Source organism: Siniperca chuatsi, linkage group LG16 (genome assembly GCF_020085105.1).
Source record: "Siniperca chuatsi isolate FFG_IHB_CAS linkage group LG16, ASM2008510v1, whole genome shotgun sequence".
Taxonomy (NCBI): Eukaryota; Metazoa; Chordata; class Actinopteri; order Centrarchiformes; family Sinipercidae; genus Siniperca; species Siniperca chuatsi.
This window is the reverse complement of record NC_058057.1, coordinates 469,343-492,405: the sequence shown is the minus strand read 5'-3', so window position 1 is coordinate 492,405 and position 23,063 is coordinate 469,343. Positions and strand designations below refer to the sequence as shown.

Genomic DNA, 23,063 nt, shown 5'->3' with positions numbered 1-23,063 from the left:
TAAAGCAAAGACGGATAACACAGCACTAAGCCTCTGTTTCTGGCTGATCCAACGCCACGCTTCACACCTGAAAGCCTTCTTCCAGGCCACTGCAGCAGCTGATGATGACTGAGAACATTTCTGTGGAACTGTATCCTTACCCGACTCTCAAAGTTGTAAACGAATGTAAATCTCTATAATGCAATTTACAAGCATGGAATATGAGTAATATTACAAATACACAAAATATTACAATACTGTTCCGGGAAAAAAAGGTTTTCATTATTGTATGTCGATTAACGCCCCCTACTGGCATGAAAATAGTCCCTGGACGCAATATCACGACATCAGCAGGACCAACTGACAGCAAAACACTGTAGTGACGCTGCAGTTTCCCAGCATTCAGTGGGGCATCATGGCGGACACCAGGGAGAAAGCGCTGCAGGACTACAGGAAAAAATTACTCGAACACAAAGAAGTTGACGGGCGGTTAAAAGAATGTAAGAGACTATTTAATTTTGACGTTTGTGTTGTGGCAGAAATGCGTCTTGTTTGTTTGATTAGATAAGTATTATTGGATAACCAGCATCAGCTAGCTGGCCAGCTAGCTTGTGCTTTGTCATGCAGTTAGCATCCTCGTAGAAATGAATGGCAGTAAACCGGTTAACGCTAGCAGTGCTAACGTTACCTTAGCATAGGTGTATTAAACAAACAAACAATAGTAACGTTAGTGCTGTGTCTAACAGTAAGTTGGTTAAACGCTTGTAAAAGTCAGCTAACGTTAGTCTGTGTAGCCATTACTGTGATATGACGTTACATCTTGTATTTTTGTCGCATCTGTTAACGTTATAAAGAGCTTTACGTTAAGCTAACTTTGAACGGCTAACGTTGCCTTACAGTGACAAGCATGTTTGTTTTAGAAAGAATACATTCCGGTTATCCTCCTTGTTTGTTTTCCAGTGAGGGAACAGCTGAGAGAGCAAACTAAACAGTACGAGAAATCAGAGAATGACCTAAAGGCTCTGCAAAGTGTTGGCCAGGTAAGAATATTTACTCACTTACATTTGAGCTCTTTGGATCTCACTTCTGGATTCATTCAAGTGGTTGCAACAGTAGCCTGAAGTTTAAGCTAACGTTAGTGATGCTCGATTTGTCATATTATCTACTGTAGCAGTTTGCAATAGGCCTCCGGTACCAGTATGGCAGAAATTCATAGAGTTGGACGTTTTAGACAGAGGAACCGATTTTCACCATCATGGTAGACACACTTTGGCTTTGTCATAGCAGGTATAGATTTGAAACTGGAAGTTTTTTTTTTTTTTTAAAGCTACAATTATTAAATTTTTGGAGTCACAAAGCAAAGAAGACACGACAATTTTGATAATCTGCCAAACATTAGCAACCATCAGCTGTCAGTCAAACAAAAAAGATGCAGGGGAGCATGTGTCAGGCATTTGTCATTACGTTCGACTTCGTCATCTGTGACTAAGCAGTTATAGTTGACAATGAAGTAATGCATAGATTAATTAGTAGTGAAAATAATCACTATTGTTCGAGTGTTCAGAAGCCAGCATTCTGTCTCAGACGCTGCAGAAGTGCATCACACAATACAGGTGTTGTCATTCATATTGAAAAGGAATATTATTTTCTGATGCCAGAAAACTGCTTCACTATTTAAAGTGATTTGACCAAGCGCGTTTAAATTCTGTTTGGCTAACCAAGACTAACAGTGTGGTGCACACATGGTGGATTCTGCTATCATATTTTCCAACATGTTTATCACACATCACATATTTTCTCTGTGTCATTCAGTCTAAATTAAAGGTTTGGTTCTTTTGTAACTACATCTGTGCCTCGTTCCCTGCAGATTGTTGGAGAAGTGCTCAAACAGCTGACGGAGGAGAAATGTAAGTTTATTGGCACATATCGCACATTTACAAGTGTCACGGCACAGGTAGTACCGGCAAAATAATTTTAGGTCTAGGGGATTTAACTACCACTGATCCTTTTGGCTGTACCAGCTACCAACAGGCCATACATATGCTAAATGCCCTGGCTGTCAGTCAGTAAGAAAAGGATGCAGGATGTCCTGAAACCCTGGTGAGCCCGGCAGATTTTCCGCCCTTGGCTCCGCTCGTTCTCCGCAGTGTTGTCCTGGTTTCAGTTAATTTAGCTCAACAAATAGACGTTGACAGAAACTACACCAAAATACTTCAGGCACGAGGTCATCAGTCATCGTCCATCGCGGTCTCGACAAAGTGTGCATTCATCTGCAACACGGCCCCCTCATGTTTCCATATCGCTACCTTCCTCACTCTCGCTTCTCTTGCCACTGCTCTGTGGTAGGCTCATATTATGTAAGACCCGCCCTCTTGAAGCTCGGCAACCAATGAAAATTGCTATTGATGACCTGTGACTGTGACACATGTTAAACAGTGTTTCGCTCAGACATAAAAACCAATGCTTTTTGTTGTTGTTGTTTAATTCCAGTCATTGTCAAGGCCACCAACGGCCCCCGATATGTGGTTGGATGCCGCAGACAGGTAGGTGCTGAACAGATACTAATGTGCCAAGCATCCTGGAATGTATTATCTCCAGGGTTTCTGAGGCCTTTCTGATCCATGGCACAACTTTCAGAGCTAAGAAATTCTCATGACACCATTTATTAGTGTGTTGCCAAATCTCTCAGGGATTCGACTGTGGAATATTTTGTTCCATTTTCAAGAGACTGAAGAACATTAAGACCAAACAAAAATGAATATATTGCAAACTTATCTGCATATATTTGTGTCCTGACCCAGAGGTTCAGAAAGCGTCATAAGCTGTGCAGAACATCCCTTGAAATAAACAGCTCAGGTGAAAGTAATTAATTTGAGCTGTTTTAAAGCTGAGTGTATGTAGACATGGCAAAAGAACAAAGTAGTATACAGCCGTTGGTGTCTCGAGAGGGAGAGGTGTGAAATGTCCTCATGTGATGTCACTTGAGTCAGTTTGGGGCTGAAGACTACAAGTTTGAAAATGAAAGAAATGTGTTTGTGTGGAGTTAGAAAGAAGTGAGCTCAGCAGAGCTCTGTAGTCCACTGTTCATCTCTGCTGCAGGCTACGCTAGCCGCTACTAGCATAACACATACGTAGACACCAGGTTTTGACAAGGAAGAGGAATGCATGGAATAAAGAAGACGATAACTAGTTCTGCTGCATCGATTTTGATACTCCCTTTTTTTTAAACTGTTGTGAGTCTGACATATTATTTTGCCCACATTTAGTTGATCAATTTTCTGGATAGGACAAAAAGTTCCAAATTTGCCAATGCAATGTAGTCCCAGTAAATGTTGACCTCAGTGATTTGAATGTGAACTCTAATCTATTAATATTTTTCATCCCAGTTGGACAAGTCACAGCTGAAGCCAGGCACCAGAGTGGCTTTGGACATGACTACACTCACTATAATGAGGTAGGTAAGAGAGCATGGGAATCAAGCTTCTGCTCAGACTGCGCCTGCCATGGTTATCCTTCGTGTGCAAGTCAGGGTTTCCCCCAGGAAGTAGTTTATCTGAGGTAGTAAGCCACCCAGATGTTGATGCAGCCAGTCTCGTGATCAGTTTTATTTAGTAGATGATGGCCTCAACACGCTCAGTAATTCTTTTTCTTTTTAATTCATTTTCTGTGTGAAATAGTGCCACTGCGCCTTTTTCCTGAGGGAAGATGTTTTATTTTATAACGGGGGGGGGGGGCTAATACTGTTTACAAGTCTAAGCTTTCCTCGCTCAGCAAAAACACAGCAAGCAGTGACCACATGAATGCGGTATATGTACCAAACTGTGAATTTTGTGTACTGTTACGCCCCTCAAGCTATAACATAGTACATAGTGGTTTGCAAACCACACTGTGTGTATTTGTGTCATGTTGTTGTATGTAAATGTATCTTTGTTCTGGAGGCACACTCTGTGGAAACAATCAAATCTGTATTCACCGCTGGTGATGGGTGTGTGCTCAGCATGTGTTTCCTGTTCTTTCAAAGGTACCTGCCCAGAGAGGTGGACCCTCTGGTGTATAACATGTCCCACGAGGACCCTGGCAGCGTCTCCTACTCTGAGATTGGAGGCTTGTCTGAACAAATCCGTGAGCTGAGAGAGGTACAACAAAGCCAGTCAATCAGCAATCAAATCCTACAAGGCAGACTCTTCATGTTTGGCTGTTTTTTTGGATTATAATACTCACATTCTTATAAATGTATTGGCATGATTTGCAGTATGTCTTGTATGTGTTTTGCAAGATGACATTTGTGTGGTTGGGAAAGACATTAAGACCAGATGATACATTTAGATTTTATTTTCTGTCCATTGAGTCCAAAACACTGCTGCTGCTGTTATTTTGTGGCAGGTGATTGAGCTTCCTCTGACCAACCCTGAGCTCTTCCAGAGAGTGGGCATCATCCCCCCTAAAGGCTGCCTGCTCTACGGCCCTCCAGGTTAGTAGTTCAGTGAAAATGCACCCGTCTTAATTAGGCTTCATCACAAACCAATGACGTCCATGCATGTGCATCACATTTGGATACAAAAAAATGAAGCAGGTATTTGTCTCTGAGACACTAGCACATTTGTGACTCTTATTTGCGTGAGGTTCATATTATTTATTTGAATTTTATGATACAAATATGATCCTATAAGTGTAGTTTTGGACCTTTTTTATATGGTATTGATGAGATTCCTTCTGTAACAGGCACTGGGAAGACTCTTCTTGCCAGAGCAGTGGCCAGCCAGCTGGACTGTAACTTCCTCAAGGTGAGAGTCAGCGCCAGTGTCAGGGTGTACTGCCACACTGCAGTGCCGTCAGTCAGCTGATGTTGTCTGTGTGTCTGTGTTTGTGTGTGCTGCAGGTGGTGTCCAGCTCCATCGTGGACAAGTACATTGGTGAGAGTGCCAGGCTGATCAGAGAGATGTTCAATTATGCCAGGGACCACCAGCCATGTATCATCTTTATGGATGAGATCGATGCCATCGGTGAGTGAGGCTGAGGATCTGCTTTGGGTTTTGTCTTTCTTGGGGCTTTAGCACTTTAGTTTAGGTTTAATGCTTTTTTTAAGGGTATATGCATTTTCTCATCATCTACTCTGCTTGAAGCTGCAATCAAAGCTGTACAAATCTGCCAACTGTTGTAAGGCTTTTATTGTGAAGCAGCTAAAGCTTCCTGTAGCCTTTGTCACTGACGTTAGCGACTGCTAACTCCTCAATTAGTAAAAATGGGGCTTGTAAAGCTATGTACACTTTTGTCAATTCAATTTGAATTGGAGTTAGATCAGTCTCAGTATTAATGAATGCACACAGAAAGATTCACAAATGTATTTCTGGATTTATGTATATTTATATTTTTATTTATGACGCTCCACAAAAATATTTTTCAATGCACACAAAAATACTTATCGTTGTATATAAATGTAAAACAACTCCACATATAAAACGATACAGTTCACAAATGTATTTCTGATGCACACAAATATTTCTTGTTTTAAATAAATGTGATAGAAGTCCCCAAATATGAAACTGATCCAACTGCATTACATGTATTGCACAACTTACTGATGTTATTTTCCCATAATCATGTACCACTTTTGAAGACATGTTATAGGTGAGATTCTGTTTTATTAGAGAGGGAGAGAGTACATTATTAATGCAGCCAAGTCACATAAATCAGAAAAAACAAAAACACTAGTTAGGTAAGTAATAAATACAATTACAAAGCCAAATTATGTACCCTAACTAAAATGACCCTAAATAACAATATAACTGGAATAGAATACATAGAGGACATTGTATTACGTTGTATTATTATACTGTATTATCATCAACCGGTAAACCCACTTGGTACTTCACACTTATTTTATCTTATACTTATACCCACCTGGTACTTAATTTATTTTCTGACCTGTATTATAGTGTATTATATTGTTTGCTAGTACTTCCTCCTGTGTGCACTGACGTAAAGGCGAGCTGCTGTAACAAAGAGTTTCCCTTCGGGGATCAATAAAGGATTTCTGATACTGAAGACAATAAAAACTGAAGAGACACTAAAAATAGGATATTATAATAACTCCAATATACAATGAATATACATAGTTTTTTATTATTACATACAAGGAGCTTCACATCAATACAGTGGTTCAGGTTCTCCACTCAGGGCTTAATTACTTGAGTTAGGACCTGCCACCCTGTGTGCTCTGAATCCTCACTGCATATCCTCTGTCATGTTTGCATGTTGTTCCATGTAGGCGGCCGTCGTTTCTCTGAGGGAACCTCTGCTGACAGAGAGATCCAGAGGACCCTGATGGAGGTAACTGAGGCACTGTAGTGTCCCAGGCTCGAAGAGCACAGTGTGGTGTACAACACACATCACAACAGCCACCACCGTCATTTTCTATGTACATCCACAAATATGCTACTGTCTTATCTCCCTATTTTATTTTTTATTTTAATGATGTGGGCTAATGATAATAAGATCCAAGTCAGTGAGTCCTGTTTCGACAGGAGCCAATGGGTATTAGCTAAGCACACCCAAATAGCCTGTAGTACTCTTAATATTTTTGTTCTTTGTTTTACAAGTGTGAGTGTAAATGCATGTCACAGTCACTGAACAGTCTGCCATAGTTGTGCATTCATGCACACCATAAAGACTGGAAAAATTACCTCCCTATTCAAAAGTTCGTTTTCGAAGGCAATGCTGTTGAGCATCATCAAAAATACACACAGGCTTGCCCACACCACACATTACTACACTGAATGTTTGTTATAGTACAGTGTAGTTAGTTTGAAGTTTTATCAGTTTCATAGGTTCACTTGTCATATATTTGAGTATTTGTTCCTTATGTCAACTTTAGTATACTTAGCTGTAAACAACACACACATACAACATATTATTGATACTTTTAAATTTTCAGTGAAGTTCACCACAACACAGTATTGGGGTCACTGGAAATGAATACAAGAATGAAGTCGAAATATTCTGAAGCATGTTACCTTCCTTTTGGTAAATTCATGAAGTTTGGCTCTCAGCCGCCCCACAGACCTCCGATCTGCTCCAGATCTCACTGTACGTCACAACGTCATCGATGTAAGTGACCGTGTTCTTTAAGCCTTGTGTGACTGAGTTCATTAACCTCTGAAATGTGGCAGATGTGTTCTTCATTCCAAAAGCAAGGACTGTACAGACCGTCATGTGTGGCAAATGTTGCAATCTCACAAGCTCTTTTAGTCAATGGCACTTGAAAATACCCTTTTAAGGAGATCAATCTTTGTGACATAATTTGATCTCCCAACTTGATCTATACAATCCTCAAGATGAGGAATTGGAAAAGTGTGGGCCTTTGTCACACTGTTCATCTTCCTAAAGTTAACACAACATCAGTCTTCTCTCCCTTCCTGAGCAGCTAACGCAACAGGTGTACTTCCAGCACTATAATGACTTTAATTTGGAGCAGGTACTACACCTCCTTCTGGAGAATGAGCACACCTCAATTTCATGACCTTCATATATCTTGAAAGCATTTACATGACACAGTGTGGTTTTACCTCAACGTTCAGGGGTACTAGGGACATAATTCACCTCTCCAACACGGTTCAACACGTTGTATGGACCCGTAAACCCAGGTCCCAACTGGTCATGTGGCCCATGAGGTAGTATCAACACTGGGTCTCCTGCTTTGAATGCATGCTGCACTGCCCTCTTATTGTCCCTCACCTTCATACATCTTAACCCAAGCAAGGATTTTACCAGCCACCCCACATCCTGAGTGTGACCTTGCTCAAAAGGAGGAGACATAGTCCAGCACATCCCCTGGAGACGCTGGTTCCACAATCTTTTCTTTGAACTGCTGCAGGGGGCTCCTAACTTCATGGCCAAATATTCGCTTGAATGGGATTCTGTTGGAGAGTCTCAAATGGCCCACACACAACAGTAAAGGGACAGTCTCATCCCACTCCTTGGGATGAGCTTCCACAAACATTCAAATCACACATTTCAGTGTCTCATAAAACCTTTCAATAGCACCTCGTGACTGCTGATGGTAAGGAGACGAATAATTACTGGCCATCTACAACTCAGTCACAACCTGCTGTTAATGGTTTGATGTAAAGTTTGACTCCCTGTCTGACTGGGTGATACAAGGGAGACCTGGCCAGCAGAAGAACTCTTAACAGCTGTGCAACAGTTGATTTAGCTTTGATGCTATGTAGTATTAGAGCATCTGGATATCTTGTGACCACATCCAGTATGGTTAGCAGATATTCATTCCCACACTAGGACTTTGTAATGGCCCCACACAATTTTCTCATAACGTGAGCAAATGGCTCCAGCTCGACAGGTGACGGATGCAAAGGTGCCACTAGTGGTGGCCTTCCCTGCTTTCCCCCTACATGAAAAACATGGCAAGTATGACGGAACCTTTTTACGTCTTTTTTAATACTCTGCCAATAGAGGTGTCTACTTATTTTGTCAAGGGTTTTCCTCACACCAATGTGACCACTTAAACCTGGGTTATGACCTCCCATTAATATTTTTAGGCGGTAACAACCTGGTAGCACAACCTGCTCAAACGTGGCCCAATGGACGAGCAGTGTGTCTCCATTTACTAGCACACCGTCCTTTACAAAATAACCTACAGGAATCTCCTGAGCCTCTTTAGCAGAAGTCGCCACCTTTTAAGTGCGCTCTAGGAAGGGATCTTTCCTCCGGTTCTATTTAACCCGTTAAGGGTGGCTACTAATGCCTCCGAGTCAGCACCTTGAATCTTACAGTCATTATCTGCTAAAATAGCCAAATCTACTGAGGTCTTATCCAAAGGAACATCAGCCAAAAGTGTTTCAGCAAACCCAAAACAGTCTGTCGCTTGTCCAGCGAGTTAAGACCTTCCTAGGAAAATACAAGTTCAACGTTGAGCGTCTGCTGCAGCGACGGAGGTCACAATGGAAAGAAGTCGAGCAGTGTGTGGCGCTAGGCTTCATAAAGGTGATGATGTCATAGTTGAGCAGTTCGTCCAATAGAAATCCAGTGTTTGGATTCAAGTCTAAATCTTGAGCCTAACTGAATTAAGGGCTGGTGGAGATTTGGCGCTATTTTACTGTTTGGCCTTTGTTTCCCATTCAGGCCTCGGAAGAGGCTTTGCCTTCCCCAAGTAGGCCGCTGTCTTTGTCCTCCACATGTGTTGAGGCCCAACATCAGAAAAGGCTTTCTGCTAGATCAACAGGTGTTTCTTTAGAACATCTCTTACTGTCCCCTCCTGTTCTTGGGCTGGTTCTTAGTCTGCACACGAGTTACCAGACATGCAGGGAACCTCTGGATATTCACGTTCTAATTCGTGGACTTCAGGCTCTCCTGCTTGTCCCTGCCTCGCCTCATCTGGAACAACCTTTGTGCCAGCTACATGTTTTCCCATCACCAGGTCAGTGTGTGGAAAGGATCGGCACTTCGGCAACATCTACATCCCGACAGTAGTTCAGATGTTAAGTAAATCTTGTAGAATGGTGCATTTTCACAACATACTCTTTGCACAGCTCTAGTCCTACCACTGTCAGCCACCTCATAACCACCAGCTAGCTTGGCTGCATGTTCGAGCTACTTAATTTACACTAATTTAGATATTCTGTATACTAGAATATTCTTTTATATGGCACAGCAACCCTAAACTCCAGTGAAATGAGGTCTTAAATTTTTTGGTAAGTGCAGGTGTCAAGGTGTCAAGCCATGGGTCTAGTGCTACTTCCTGTTTCCACCATTAATGCAGATAAGATTCCTGCTGTCACCTAATTTCATGAAACGTTTTCCTTGCCAATCAACAAGAAAAGGTTGCAGGCCTCAGTGAAACTCGGTGAACTCGACTAACTTTCCACCGTCGACTCACTCTTCCCCTGCAGTCTCGTCCACTTGCCTGTGGGTCGGGCCAGTTCGCTTCGGTCTGCTCCGGTCCTCTTCTTGCGTTAGCGTTTGTCTTTGAACCGAAATGAGCTCGGTGAACATTGCTAACAAAAATCCTTCTAGGATGAAGGTTATGATTGTAATTCATATGTCCACTGTAGCACTCTTTCGGGCGTCTGCGCTCATGCTGGCCCCGCCCGTACTTGGATGCTTTGGCAAAATAGTTTTTCAAAACTTTCATGCCAATAAAGCCATTGAACTGAAACTGAAATGACCGACAAAGTATTAAGATTTTATTCCCAAAAGCTCAGATTTGTTTTCCCAACAGTGGCCCTAATACTCCATCCTAGTTAACTGTGTAAGATCTACTCATATATTCTGCTGACTTCTGTTAGATTTGATGTTTAATTTTCAGCAGTAAAATGCCACACTCAGTACATATCAACTTTTGTATTTAACCAAATGTAAAGGATCCTTATCTAAATTGTTAATCGTCTGATATAATGTTAGTAAAGTATCGCCACTAGTACTGGACGGGTTTGAATCCTGAATATATTAGTCTTTCTGCTATCATGACCTGTTGTACGACTAACAATAAGCTCACATTTACAATCAAACAGGGAATGCAAGCCTTGCAGCACAGCACAGTCGATCTGCAGTGTGACAGCTTTGCTCATTTGAAATGAATGAACTTGCGAGGCGTGGCATGTTTGACTCATTTTTAGTAAACTGAACGTTGTTACCGCAAAGCAGGGCCAATGTCGTGTTTAAAGGATCCTTTAAAAACTTGTATTCCTTTAGTCATAGGAGCTTTTTAACGTCAGCACAGTGGGCCGATGATTAAAAGCAGCGATTGATTGAGCTGTTTGTGTCTCGTCAGCTGCTGAACCAGATGGACGGCTTCGACACGCTGCACAGAGTCAAGATGATCATGGCCACCAACAGACCCGACACCCTGGACCCCGCCCTGCTGCGGCCCGGCAGACTGGACCGTAAAATCCGTAAGATCTCCTTCTGGTGCTGTTCATGTGTCAGCTCTGAGACCACGCGCAGCAAATCTAATGCCGTCTCTCTTCTTCAGACATCGAACTGCCCAATGAACAGGCTCGCCTGGACATCCTCAAGATCCACTCCAGTCCCATCACCAAGCACGGAGAAATAGGTCAGTGAGTTCAGCTCCTCCCCTCGACTCTTCTTCTAAGCCACATGTGATGCAACATAGGCCACGCTCAGCGTCCAACATCAGCGTTTTGGTCTGTCTGCTAATGGCTGGTGAACTGAAAATATTTTTTTAACTGGCCATAAAACTGCATAAGATAAAATGTCATTTAAAAACCACGTAATTTCCAATTACCCACCGATTGAGCTTTTTAAAAGGGACCTGCAGCAACGTCAATCAAAGACTTGCGATACAATTATTGACAGTCGTACGTTGCATGCCACCACCGGTGTGCAGTCGAAGCAAAATAAAACGTGGTCAATCAACCGGTGTTGTAGTGAAGTAGGCCTATTTCAGCAACCCCCCAAAGGAGGCGGACCTCGTGTTTTTGATTCGCCAACGTAGATTTTTACTCTCATTTGGCGAGTGGCGGGTGCTGATTTTCAATTCAGTTCAGTTTTCAGTTATCTGATTGCACTTTTCCTATAGAGCAGGTCTAGACCGTACTCTTTAGAACATTTTGGACCCTGGCTACGCCTAGCAGCCACTAACCACGCAGTCGGCGGTTCGATCCCCGGCTCCTCCTGTCCACACCTCCCAGCGAGCGAGATGCTGAACCCCAGGTCGCTCAGTCTAGGTCGATGGAATCACTTCTTTAGTAGATTTTGGACTGAGATATGTTTGTATACTTTGGGTTTTGATTGATACAATGTGTATTTTCTTTGACATCCTGTAAACATTTTACAGAACAACAGATTTTCTGTTCTGTTCATTTTTGTGCACAAATTGAGGTAATGAGTAAAGTAATTGGAGAGATTGAATCACTTTTAGAGCTGAAACACTTTGTGGATTGTTGTACAGTTTGAGGCTTTCAGAATGGCCATGTTAGAGTAAATGAAGAACTGATAATGAAAACAATCATTAGCTGCAGCCCTATTGTTGTTTTTATTACTTCTGTACATTCCTCGAGCGGTCAGGCTTCACACAACACTGAAACGCTGATCAACGTATTGTCCTATGACAAAATGTTGTACACTGACAGTACAGCTGTAGGCATTTGGCTGACACCAGAAACCCTGTGAGACCTCCTTGTTTCAGAAAGAGCTACATGCATTTATAGTCAAATAAATAAATAGGAAAAGCTGGGCTGTAGTCCTGCAGTGGTTCCACCAGACTAAAACAGACGACATGAGCAACAAACAGTGAGAAGGTTAGACGAAGGTCCTGTTAACACAGAGGGCGATCCCGTAAGCCGTACGTTTCCTGTGGTTGTTTGCAGATTACGAAGCCATCGTGAAGCTGTCGGACGGTTTCAACGGAGCCGATCTGAGAAACGTGTGCACTGAAGCAGGTTGGACACTAAGCTGTCATTCAGCATCATCATGAGTCTCATGTCCTCCACCAACAGCTCTACTCACGGGGACTTGTGTTTGTTTGCAGGTTTATTTGCCATCCGCTCTGACCGTGAGTACGTCACTCAGGAAGACTTCATGAAAGCCGTGCGGAAGGTGGCTGATTCAAAGAAGCTGGAGTCCAAGCTGGACTACAAGCCTGTATAAACCCTGTGTCATAGTCCTTTTCTGATATTTTTCATTGCGTTTTCATGTGTTCTTTGCCAGAAGGCCAGAAAAAAAGTTTGTTTGTGGGAAGCAACAAAGTCAATTTTCCTCCCAGTTGCCAGCAAAGTGACAGGAAGTCCTGTTTCCACTTGTTAGTCTGACCCGCCTCAGTGTTTACACTGGATCACAGGCTGATCATCCCACCAAACACTTGTAGAAACACTTACAAAATAACTTGATGTACTGAAATATACCATTATATCTCAAGTGCTCTGTGTCTTTCAATTTCTGACCATTCATTATTTCTCTCTTTGCCTTCAAGTGCGCGTGATGGACAAAATGTGTTAAACACATGACATTTTGAACGTGAAAGTTTGTTCCTGACCTTGGAAATAGTCATTTGACCAAAAAACCCCCCCAAACTGACTCAAAGTTCCCCTTACTAGCTTTGTCCATGGTATTCAACAGCTGACCACTGAGCCATTTCAACGACAGCTTACTCCATCCTGTAATGAAAACTGTGAGCGGTTGAAAGCTCTGGAAAAAAAACAGTAAGGTGGAACTTTGAATGTAGCGCATGATGTATTCATCATGAATAAATTACCCTAAAGCCACTTTGAAAGCTTTAAAACAGCGGCTGCAGAACCTGCCTGAGAATCCTGCTGTTTCTAAGTCTCCTTCAGTCTCTCAGTGATCCAGAGACAGCCGTCTGTCCGTCCACGGGTCCACTGCAGACAGGAGCTTTAATGGGACAGGCTAACAAACGTGTCTGTGGAGAGAACAGCAGCACCGACCTGCAGCTGACATCACAGCTGGCCATCTGATGAGCTTTGACCGGGGCTGGCTTTAATGTTTTCCTTCGTCATATTTGTCTGCACTCACACGTCAGTCTTTTTAATCCTTCCCTGCAGTAAAGTCAGATTACAGCTCGATTGGCTGGGGTTAATAAATACTGCGCTAGTCCTGTAAAAGTGGTCAGACCATCATATTCTAAAAACAAATGATCTGTACATGAAGTCTTCAACATCCTTTACAAACATGAAAACTTTTCTTCCTCCGTGATCTCAAACTGAGCAGCTGAGGTTTAAATCAGTGAAAGTGATAAAGCTGCTCACTGTTCGGTAATATACAAAAGCTGTCATGAACCGATCTACTAAAACCATCACTTATATTTCATGTTTCACAAGCTTCCACCCAACAGTTCAGCTGGACTGTAAGCAGAATACATTACAAGGTACACGTTTCTGAGTGGACGCAGGAACTGGAGCTCCCAGGTCCCTGCTGATCTGCGATGAGTCTGAAAGCAACAGTGGTGCGGCCCGAAAGAAGCTGTCCAGACACGGTAAGTGCTGAAAGCTCACCTCCTCACACACGAGAGCAGCTCCTGTCATGCTCGCAGTATTTCTTAAGTATGTCGATTTCTCGTATACTATTAATATCAGTATATAGCACGTGCCATATAGGGCCAGGCTGTGGCTCTGTAGTACTGCATACAGATAGTGAGTATACAGAATGGAACTGGGTAACAACCACAGACTGTAAAACGTTACCACAGCTTAACAGACAGTGTCACATTACTCCCTGCAGCTCATTCATGGTGCCACCTGCTGTCAAAGAGATGGCATTCCTTCCTAACAGAAAAACACGAACTCTTCTCAGGTTTGGTCTTTTTGGTCTGGAGATGTTTGGGTCAGTGGTAAATGCTGGAGGCGGTCTAATGGATTAGTTTGTATTGTTGGAACCAGCTGATGTTAAAGAGACCACATCGCTCCAGTCCAGCTCAACTTTTCTATCCATGGAAGCTTGATGTAAAATCATTTCACCATCAAGATTTGGCGTCAGGGATTATTTTGCAACGAGGACTGTCTTCATGCATACGATCTGTTAAATAACCGTCAGCGGGTCAATACAGAGTCATTGTTCTGCAGCCGGTCCCTGTGTCAGGGTGAAGGACTCCAGGACGAAGGCCCTGCAGATGGGGCAGTGCTGGAAGTGTGACACACAGTTGTCACACACACAGGCGTGTCTGCAGGGCAGCAGCACCCTGTTCACTGCTGCGTTCTGACAGACCACACAGTCTCTGCCCCTCCCCTCTGACCAGTCCTCCTCCTCCTCCAGCACTGGACTCTGCTGCGCTCTGCTGGCCTCGTCGCTGGGTTCGCTGGGTTGGGTGCTCTGCTCTGTGTCGGGAGTCCCAGACGCCCCCCCACCGTCAGCTGACATGAAGAGAGGCTGCAGGAGACAGAAGGCATGGTTTTCTCACTCAGGATACTTTAACTTGTCATAGCAGAGACAACGCTATGCCAGCGATGGCTCCGTTCCAACTGTGCCATTAAACCAAAGCAGTAGGACCCGGATATCGCCACCAATCACAGGGACTACTACTCCAACATAAGCACGGTAAGGTCAAAGTGATGTCATAAAGGTTATCTCAGGCCAGGCTCGGAGTTGACAAACTCATAACAGAAAGCCTGCATCACATGCGTCCCATACTAGGGCCTAAACGTAAGTACAAACGTATTTATTAAAACATTAAGAAATAAAGGTTTCTGTTCACACTGGCTTTTTTCAAAGGAGCTCTAAACATGAAGTTATACAGACTGACATGTAGCTCATTCATCAGTCATGTAGCACTTTAAGGAGCGCCTTGTTCCGCCTGATAAAACCACCGTGGTAAATGGAGTGTTTCCATCTTCATCTCATATGCACAAAGAAAATCAAATCAGTTTAATAAACTAGTTAACACTGTTGTTGTGACTTTTTCAAGTCACATCAGAAGCAGTTTAGTGCAGCCGGGACGTCTCCTCCTTTATGTGCGTTTATTTATAATAACGTCAGAAACAAACAAGAATCATTACACATGCACATTGTTTCCAAGGTCACCTGGCCAGCTGTGGCCCTCCTCTAGCTTCCACCCTAACCACCACCCCCTTCTACTGGTGGCATTCGATAACACATCGATAACATAAACATCAAAATGTATATTTATCGTCAACTGATAATATTAGGATACATAGAAATAACTAGTGCAGCAAAACACAGGGCATCTGGACCAAAATCCATTCATGAACAACGTAAGATTTACAAAATGAATGGATTACTGTAGGAATCCTGACGTGCGGACATTTAGAATGCTTTTCATCAGATTGCTTCCTGAACAGCTCACAGCCAGCAGATGGATTTATTGTAGCTTTTGAATTCATGCTAAAAATCACGTTATCTACTATCATAACATCTTGCGGGTGCTTAGTTTGCTTTCAGACCACAACTGAAACCAGAACTCCTTGGAAGCAGACCAAGACGGTCCTCGTCAGGTGGTCTCGGCCCGGGAGTTTGGTCCACGTCACAGTTCAATTGACAGCTGGCATAGCAGCCCAAACGAACCGCACTCAACGGGCAAACGCACCCGAGTTCGTCTGAGCCGAACCAAACAGGTTGGAGGTGAAAGCACCCTGCCCTGGTTTCGTGTTGAAATGCAATACAGAGTTCAGCTTCCAGTGTTACAGAGGTTCCCTCTGGGTGTTTTCTGGCTGAGCTGCAGTGTGGGGACAGTAAAACGGGGAATGTGGTGCTAAAAGGCGCTGACTTCGGAATACACCCACTTGATTTGACTAGCTCCAACTGCTAACGCCTCACGTTAACGTCAGCTGAACTTTAGAAGGCAGAACGAGGACTGTGGATTTTCTCCCCATCACTGACACTGAAACAGATTTCAGAATCTCTTAAAGGATCTGTTTGCATCCAGTATGAACAGGAGGAACAATTACAGCACCCAGTGAAACTTTCAGCGTACATATGGCCATGTGATGACTGTATTGAGACAAACTTACAACATGTGAACCTGTCCTTTAATGCTGGGTAGAGCTCTTTAAAGCCACAGAACACGGAGCACCTGACTGTGAGTTTGAGTGAAAAGCGGGAACAACATGCTTGAACCAATTTGTGACATACCTTTAAGTCGTACATGTTCCCCTGTGAGGTGAGAAGGTACTGAAAGAGAACCCGTGCAGAAAGGCTGTATTTGTCATCAGGAACATGAATAACTGTCACACTGGCCACCTGAAAGAGGAAAGACAGCATAATAAGTTCCTTTGAAGTTGGATTTTTGAATCGCTTCGGTTCAAGTCTCTCCTTTCTACGCTAAGGGTTTTCTTTCTAGAGCTGGGGCTGGTCAGGACAGTTGATGTGACGGGACTCAACAAAAGCCTGCAGTTTCCCCCGCTCTCTGTCTTTGTGCTAAGCTGGGCTACATGTCCTGGAAAGTACGGAGAAATGAGACATTTGACTCAAAAACACAATGTGCCAATGTGAAAGACTCACGATGTTGTACGCCTCTCTGGCTTCGGGCTCTGCCAGCGTCAGCACAGCCACAAGAGGGTAGCGTTCCCGTGGCAACGGCCCAAAATCCACGATGCCCCGGTCAGCAGGAATCTGTGTGTGTCGTTCCTCTCTGTCTTCACTGCCGATGCTGGGAGGGGGGGGGGGTCAAAGAGGCTAACAGCGGGAGCTGCTGTAGGAAGAAGGTGTGTCAGCCAAATGAATCTGTCATCACGAGTACGTACGATGTCAGCATTATAAAAGGAACAACAGATATTTGACTTCCTGTGAGTTTCTTGGTTTATTTATTCTGATATTGAAGCTACAGTGAAGTCAGCGGACAGATACCAGCAGGAGTGAGGACATGTGCGTATCTTTTCAGGTATACGGTTAGAAAAGGTTGTGTTACATCTTATGTGCTATACTCCTGTGGCATCAAGCACTCTCCTTGTGCCATGCTTTATTAATAATAAGAAATAACGCCTCGCCTTCATCGAGTGCTTTTCTGTACACTCACACGCTTTACAAAAAAGAAAACGAGAAGACAAGCTAAGAAATCAAAGATGAAATGTAGAGGGGGGGGGGGTTAGCTTGGGAAGGCGAGTCAGAGCAGCTGACAGTAGCCTGCACATCTTTGTTAGTGCTGTAAAGGATACTGGAAGCTCTGGCAGTGGTGGGAGCGAAGGTGCAGGGCCTCCTGGAAATGTTGGGGGGCGCTGAGCCTCAGGCCGTGCTGGTGGGCCCGCAGCCCTCCCTGCAGGGCTCTGACCTCACAGCCCCAGAAACAGCTCAGGACACAGGGCTCCAGACAGCAAGGCCTCACCGACACACCGTCTGCAAGGCAGAAGGCAGCGTTGGCTAAAGTTATCACGGCCTGGGCTCGGCCTAACACTGCACATACACAGGCGGACTCGTGGCCCTGCATATGAACAGCTGTTCAAGTGCTTCCAACTGCACAACAGGCGCAGAGCACAAATGATTTACTAAGCAGTCCTCACATAATCCTGATTCAGGTACAGGCATCCACACATGGCAGCTGGAGTACACTGGAACAGGAGGGGTGAACCTGCACTCTATTCGTTGGATGGAGGGGGCATTTAACAGACATTGTAAACCCAGGTGGAGCCATCTCCACCCTTCCCCGTTACTGAGCTGCATGACTGGTGATGAGTGCTCTCACCGGTGACAGATGCCGGCCCGCAGCACACCTCCAGGGCGAAGGGGTTGGTCACCTGGACCATGCGCTTCTCAGGTGTTGGTAGGCTGGACTCCGTCTCATCAGAGCTGCGAAGGATCACTGGGACGTCAAAGCCGAACCTGCAGGCCGAGAGCACACAGGACTTACGCTCTGCGGCGAGAAAGCAGCAGCACGTGGCCGCGCCACACCCGTGACAGGAGGGGGACAATCGGTCCTTTTTACGTTTGCTTACGGTGTGTGTGTGTGTGTGTGTGTGAATACATTTGGCAAAAATATGTTTGGCAGCAGCAGCAGCGATGTGAAGAATCTGCGTCAGACGCTATGCTACCGTATTATGATGCCATGGTTACTTTCAGAGTGATAATGTAGTCCACGTGCCAAGTCATTAGGATACAACTTTAAAGAACAGTTAGCCTAACGCGACCAAACCCGGGGACACTGTGGGGGTAATGTGCGACAGTAATGTAGCAACACGACAGCGGCTAAGCTGGCCTGGCTAAATATCACTTACCAGCCGAGCACCATGGCGGCGGTAACAACGAAACACAAAGAAACCACACTAATATAAAACAGTGGCGAGTACTCATACAAGGTCACCAGGAAAACCGCTGCCATTTCGTACAAATTATGTCCTAGAATAAGCCAAGTTATTACAAAATCCTCTGGTAAACGCTTTCCATGACAGCCATAACAGGAACTGCTCAGCTAGAACTACGGTGGCCGAAAGGGTATACAAAGTTTACAACAAATATTATAGACTTTTTATTTAATTTTAACCTCATATAAGGCCACTTGAAAGGGGCGCGTTCATTTAAACATTTTCCTGACTAAATTCAGCGCAATCTTAGGTCCGCGTGTTAAGGTAACAAACTAAATGAATCAAGCAAGCTGGAACAAATCCATGGTATTTGTACGGTGAATTTGCCTTCAAAGTAAAAGCGCATATGTGGAAAAAAAAACAAGATTGAAAGAGCTGGCTGCAAGCTATGTTTTGAAAATTACACAGTGAACAACAATACAAACTACTTGAACAGTTGTTTTCATTCAATGCATATTCCTCTTATATGTATACTTTACATTGTACTATTAAAATTGTACAACCCGTTTTCTCTCTCTCGTGGCTATCGAGTTTATTTTGAATGTCAGAACAGGAAGTTACATGTTGCCGTAGTTAACCTGGCTTTACGGAGCGACTGAGATTACCATTTTAGCTAGTACCGTTCATCGACTATTCCTTTCTCACGAAACACGGGAATATGAACGGGAGAGTGTGCCGTTTAAACAGTCCGGGAAACCGGTTTGCAATCTGCGGAATCTACAATGTCAGGAACTAACGCTGCTGTCGGGCTCAGAACGGTTCGGCACACAGATGTTAGCCGCTGGGGAGAGGGAGCCCGTTAATCCGGTGTCATAGTCTGGCGGCGCTGGCCCTGTGGATGCTTTATTAGACTGCTGGGTGGAAACGCTGCGGCCGCACCATGAGCAGTATGAAGGACAAAGCCACGGTCCGCCAGCAGAGCTCGGAGAATAACTCTGTCAGCAGTAGTGAATGGGATATGGCCAATGATGTGTTTGTGTCCGGCTACGACGACAGTCCGATGGGAGATAGTGGCGCCGCTGGGGACGGGGACCCGGCGCAGCCCGGCTTGGACAGACACCTGCCGCTGTTACGGGGGGACTCGCGCCGCTTATCTCAGGATGGCATGATGCTGGGCCTGGCTGGGGAGGAATATACGGGCTCACCGTATCTTTCCATCGAGCCAAACTACACCGAAAGTGACGGGAATGTCACGACCAAGAAGCGCATACGGTCCAACAGCTCCAGGCACCGCGGTGAGGTCGTCACGGAGCTGGGACCAGAGGAGGTCCGCTGGTTTTACAAAGAGGACAAGCGGACGTGGAAACCATTCGTCGGACACGACTCTTTAAAGATCGAGATCGTCTATCGGAGATTCTGTGAGCAGAACCCTGACAAGGTCAAACACCCGGTGGATCCCGCCGAGGCCGAGGGGAGGGAGGCGGCCAGGTCCGGCGAGATCCAGCCGGAGAGCGCGGCGCTGGACAGTGGAAGCGCCCGGGCGGAGTCCGCGGTGCAGCGGGGCGGAGGGCAGCGGCGCTCGGTGTCAGAGGACACGAAGGAGCCGGACGACATCAGCGCCAGCGTGGAGGCAGTGTGTGTCAGAGGGGGGCTCTATGAAGTGGACATCAGGGAGAAGGAGTGCTACCCTGTTTACTGGAACCGTGAGCATGTCAATGGTTTCTGTCCATACTGCCACCACGTCATTACTGTTCCGTTAGCACCACCAGCCTCCACCACCCACCCAAACCCCACACTGAGATACGAAGAGTCAGATGCTGGCTGCACCTTTCCCAGCCAGCCATGGCCACCAGCCCGTTTGCATGTTTCAGCCTCTGCTGCTGCCATGGCTGCAGCTTGTGTCTGCACTGCTCAAGTCAGACACTTAGGCACTTCATTAGTTTCTTCCTCATTTCTCACTTATTAGAAAGACACGTGGTACAACACACACTTTCACAATTTGAAGCTGTCACCTGGGGCTCTGCTACCTTGTGATAGGTTTAACCGTTATTTTTTGTCATTATATACAGCCGATGTAGTCAACTAAAAGCTATTTTCATTATCGATTCATCTGCTTTTTCAATTAGTAATAGTTTAATAAAGTGTCAGAAAATCTCGAGGTGATGTCTTGTTTTGTCCCACCAAGTCCGGCAAACGGCAAAGAATTCACTTTACAGCAGGCGAGGGAAGATGTTTCCCCATATTCATCAAAATATGCTTAAAACTCTTAAAATGGCACTAAAACATGCTGGAATCACTTTACCTTACATTTTGTTAAGAACCAAATATTTGTATTGCATGACAGAGAGGACACATCAGGTCTCATAAATCATCAGGTCCCCCTGCATCAATACAGGAGAGAGAGAGAAATGTCAGTCTGTCCTTTCTTACATGATAATACATTGCATCTGGCTCTGTTTTCACTCCTCTGCCAGGATGTCAAACAGTACAACAGTTTCATCACTTGCATCAGTACATTTCATTTTCTCCCGACTGGAGAAATCCAGGAATTATCCTTTAACCAAAACACAGTCCAACCCGCGTCCAGCTGTCCTACTCTGGACCTGTTTGAGTAAAAAAGCCTGAACAGCACTGTGGCAGCTTCCTGTCATCAAACAGCAACATCAGGAAATCAATATAGGACTGTAGTTAGACAGGGGAGGATATTCACGATTATCCCGATAATGGAAACTCACCACCATCAACTTATCCCGAGTGTTCCTTTGATAAAGTCGAATATCGGCCCATGCCTAGTTCACATGATATAAAACAGGGAAAAGCAGAAAAACCTCACACTGGAGAAGCTGCAGCCAGAGAATGTTTTGCATTTTTGCTTCATAAATGACTTCAACAATTTATCGCTTATTTATTCAAACTGTTCAGCAATCAATCAAGTAGTCAATTGACTGATTGCTGAATCATGTCTAAGTAAATGCTATATGAATTAATCACCAACATATATATAATGAATTAACCAGCACAGCTAAGGGCCTCACCCTAACCCTGACGGTGACCTGTACCCTCAAACCAAGTCTTAACCCTCAGAAAGCCGTCGCTTCACACCCACGGGTTAGTGTGCGTTCAGATTAAAGTCCCCACCGGGATATAACAACATGACACACACACACACACACACACACTCTGAAAGCACAGTTGACCACTTACCAACTGATATTCACTGTTTTTCAGTGTTATGTGTGTTATGAGTGTGACTTTGGTCTTTCCGTCTTTCGCTCTCTCTTTTAAAGCGTATCGTCTGCTGTTCTGTGTTTAAGCTAGGGAAGTAGACGAAGCGTAGGCGACACGACTTTCAGACAGTGTGGTAACCGTCCTGTGGTGTCCCTCAGAGCAAGACCGTATTCCTGTGATGAGGGGTCAGTGGTTCATTGACGGAACGTGGCTTCCCCTGGAGGAGGACGAGAGTGACCTCATCGAAATGGAGCACCTCGCCTGTTTCCGGGGGCAACAGATGAGGGACACCTATGAGATGGAGGTCGTGACCACCACAGTGGACAGCAAGGATGGTAAGGAATGGGAGACAGAGTGGAAGAAAGGAGACCAAGAAAGATATACGTGTGTGTGTGTGTGTGTACAGTCTGTATCGTGACTTTTGTGAATGGACTTCAATGCAGTGGAGTTTCACACACACACACACACACACACGTTGTACACACCCTCATGGGGAATGGTAAATTAATTATGCTGCATGAAGTGTGTCACTTGCTGTTAATCACTGTGTGACTGTCTCCCAGCCATCCACAGTCTGAAGCTGAGCAGGACTCATGTGGACTGGCACAGTGTGGACGAGGTGTACCTGTACAGCGACGCCACCACCTCCAAGATCGCACGCACCGTCACTCAGAAACTGGGCTTCTCTAAAGGTATATGGAACAACATCACAAGACGTGCACGAGAGAAGAGAGGGAATGTTTGACTTGTCTCCGACAACAGGAGCCAAACACAAGGTCAAAGGTCAGTGAGGGACTAAAACTGTAGTGCAGACAAGGCAGTGTGGGACGGTCAGGAGAAGAATTTCAGAGAATGTAATAGATAGTTGAGAGCTTAAAGGGACACTTCACCCCAAAGTCACCTCTCACCTGTAGCGCTGTTTATCCGTCTGGATTGTTTCGGTGCGAGCTGTCGAGTTTTGGAGATAACGTGTGTCTGATGGCTGATAACAAGCAGGTGTGAAGGTGATAGTATATACCCACTACGCCTCGGTGATGCACACACACACCTCCACACAGATCTACTACTGCAACCCCCCTGAATGGATGGTATTTCATCGTCTCCCAGGTGCCTGAAACGACCCACCCACAGCAGTGCAGCCCCTTGAGTTTGCTAACTCGGTGCTTTTTGTCGGTAACA

General features: G+C 44.8%; 3 protein-coding genes across 5 annotated transcripts in view; 2 read left to right on the top strand and 1 right to left on the bottom strand.

Annotated features, from left to right (window-relative positions):
* Positions 1-322: 322 nt before the first annotated feature.
* On the top strand, positions 323-12,870 carry psmc6 (proteasome 26S subunit, ATPase 6). Its single transcript, XM_044168730.1, has 14 exons — positions 323-479; positions 940-1,019; positions 1,847-1,886; positions 2,470-2,522; positions 3,366-3,433; positions 4,001-4,115; positions 4,363-4,450; positions 4,702-4,763; positions 4,859-4,982; positions 6,248-6,309; positions 10,766-10,886; positions 10,967-11,047; positions 12,324-12,395; positions 12,485-12,870. Exons 1-14 carry the CDS (start codon positions 395-397, stop codon positions 12,601-12,603), a joined length of 1,170 nt encoding a protein of 389 aa, XP_044024665.1. The 5' UTR covers positions 323-394; the 3' UTR covers positions 12,604-12,870.
* On the bottom strand, positions 11,966-19,084 carry cgrrf1 (cell growth regulator with ring finger domain 1). 2 transcript variants are annotated; one of them, XM_044168732.1, is made up of 6 exons: positions 18,896-19,084; positions 18,101-18,237; positions 17,577-17,754; positions 16,924-17,071; positions 16,555-16,662; positions 11,966-14,835 (listed from the first exon to the last, which is right to left on the bottom strand). In XM_044168732.1, exons 1-6 carry the CDS (start codon positions 18,898-18,900, stop codon positions 14,518-14,520), a joined length of 894 nt encoding a protein of 297 aa, XP_044024667.1. In that variant the 5' UTR covers positions 18,901-19,084; the 3' UTR covers positions 11,966-14,517. The 2 variants fall into 2 exon arrangements, with proteins under 2 accessions (XP_044024667.1, XP_044024666.1); XM_044168731.1 differs by lacking the exon at positions 18,896-19,084 and adding an exon at positions 18,630-18,881.
* A 175-nt stretch (positions 19,085-19,259) lies between these two features.
* Positions 19,260-23,063, top strand: part of ddhd1b (DDHD domain containing 1b) — a 31,373-nt gene continuing 27,569 nt past the window's right edge. For both annotated transcript variants that reach the window (XM_044168728.1, XM_044168729.1), the window contains exons 1-3: positions 19,260-20,359; positions 22,043-22,219; positions 22,448-22,576. In XM_044168728.1, coding sequence (XP_044024663.1) covers positions 19,597-20,359; positions 22,043-22,219; positions 22,448-22,576 — 1,069 coding nt within the window. In that variant the 5' untranslated portion in view covers positions 19,260-19,596. The remainder of the gene's footprint in view (positions 20,360-22,042; positions 22,220-22,447; positions 22,577-23,063) is intronic.

Coding starts and splice junctions, on each gene's coding strand:
- psmc6 (XM_044168730.1), top strand. CDS start 395: ATGGCGGACACCAGGGAGAAAGCGCTGCAGGACTACAGGAAAAAATTA. Junction 3,434..4,000: donor ACTACACTCACTATAATGAG/GTAGGTAAGAGA, acceptor GTTCTTTCAAAG/GTACCTGCCCAGAGAGGTGG. Junction 6,310..10,765: donor TCCAGAGGACCCTGATGGAG/GTAACTGAGGCA, acceptor GTGTCTCGTCAG/CTGCTGAACCAGATGGACGG.
- cgrrf1 (XM_044168731.1), bottom strand. CDS start 18,733: ATGGCAGCGGTTTTCCTGGTGACCTTGTATGAGTACTCGCCACTGTTT. Junction 17,755..18,100: donor CGGGCCGGCATCTGTCACCG/GTGAGAGCACTC, acceptor TCTGCCTTGCAG/ACGGTGTGTCGGTGAGGCCT. Junction 14,836..16,554: donor GGAACATGTACGACTTAAAG/GTATGTCACAAA, acceptor TGTCTCCTGCAG/CCTCTCTTCATGTCAGCTGA.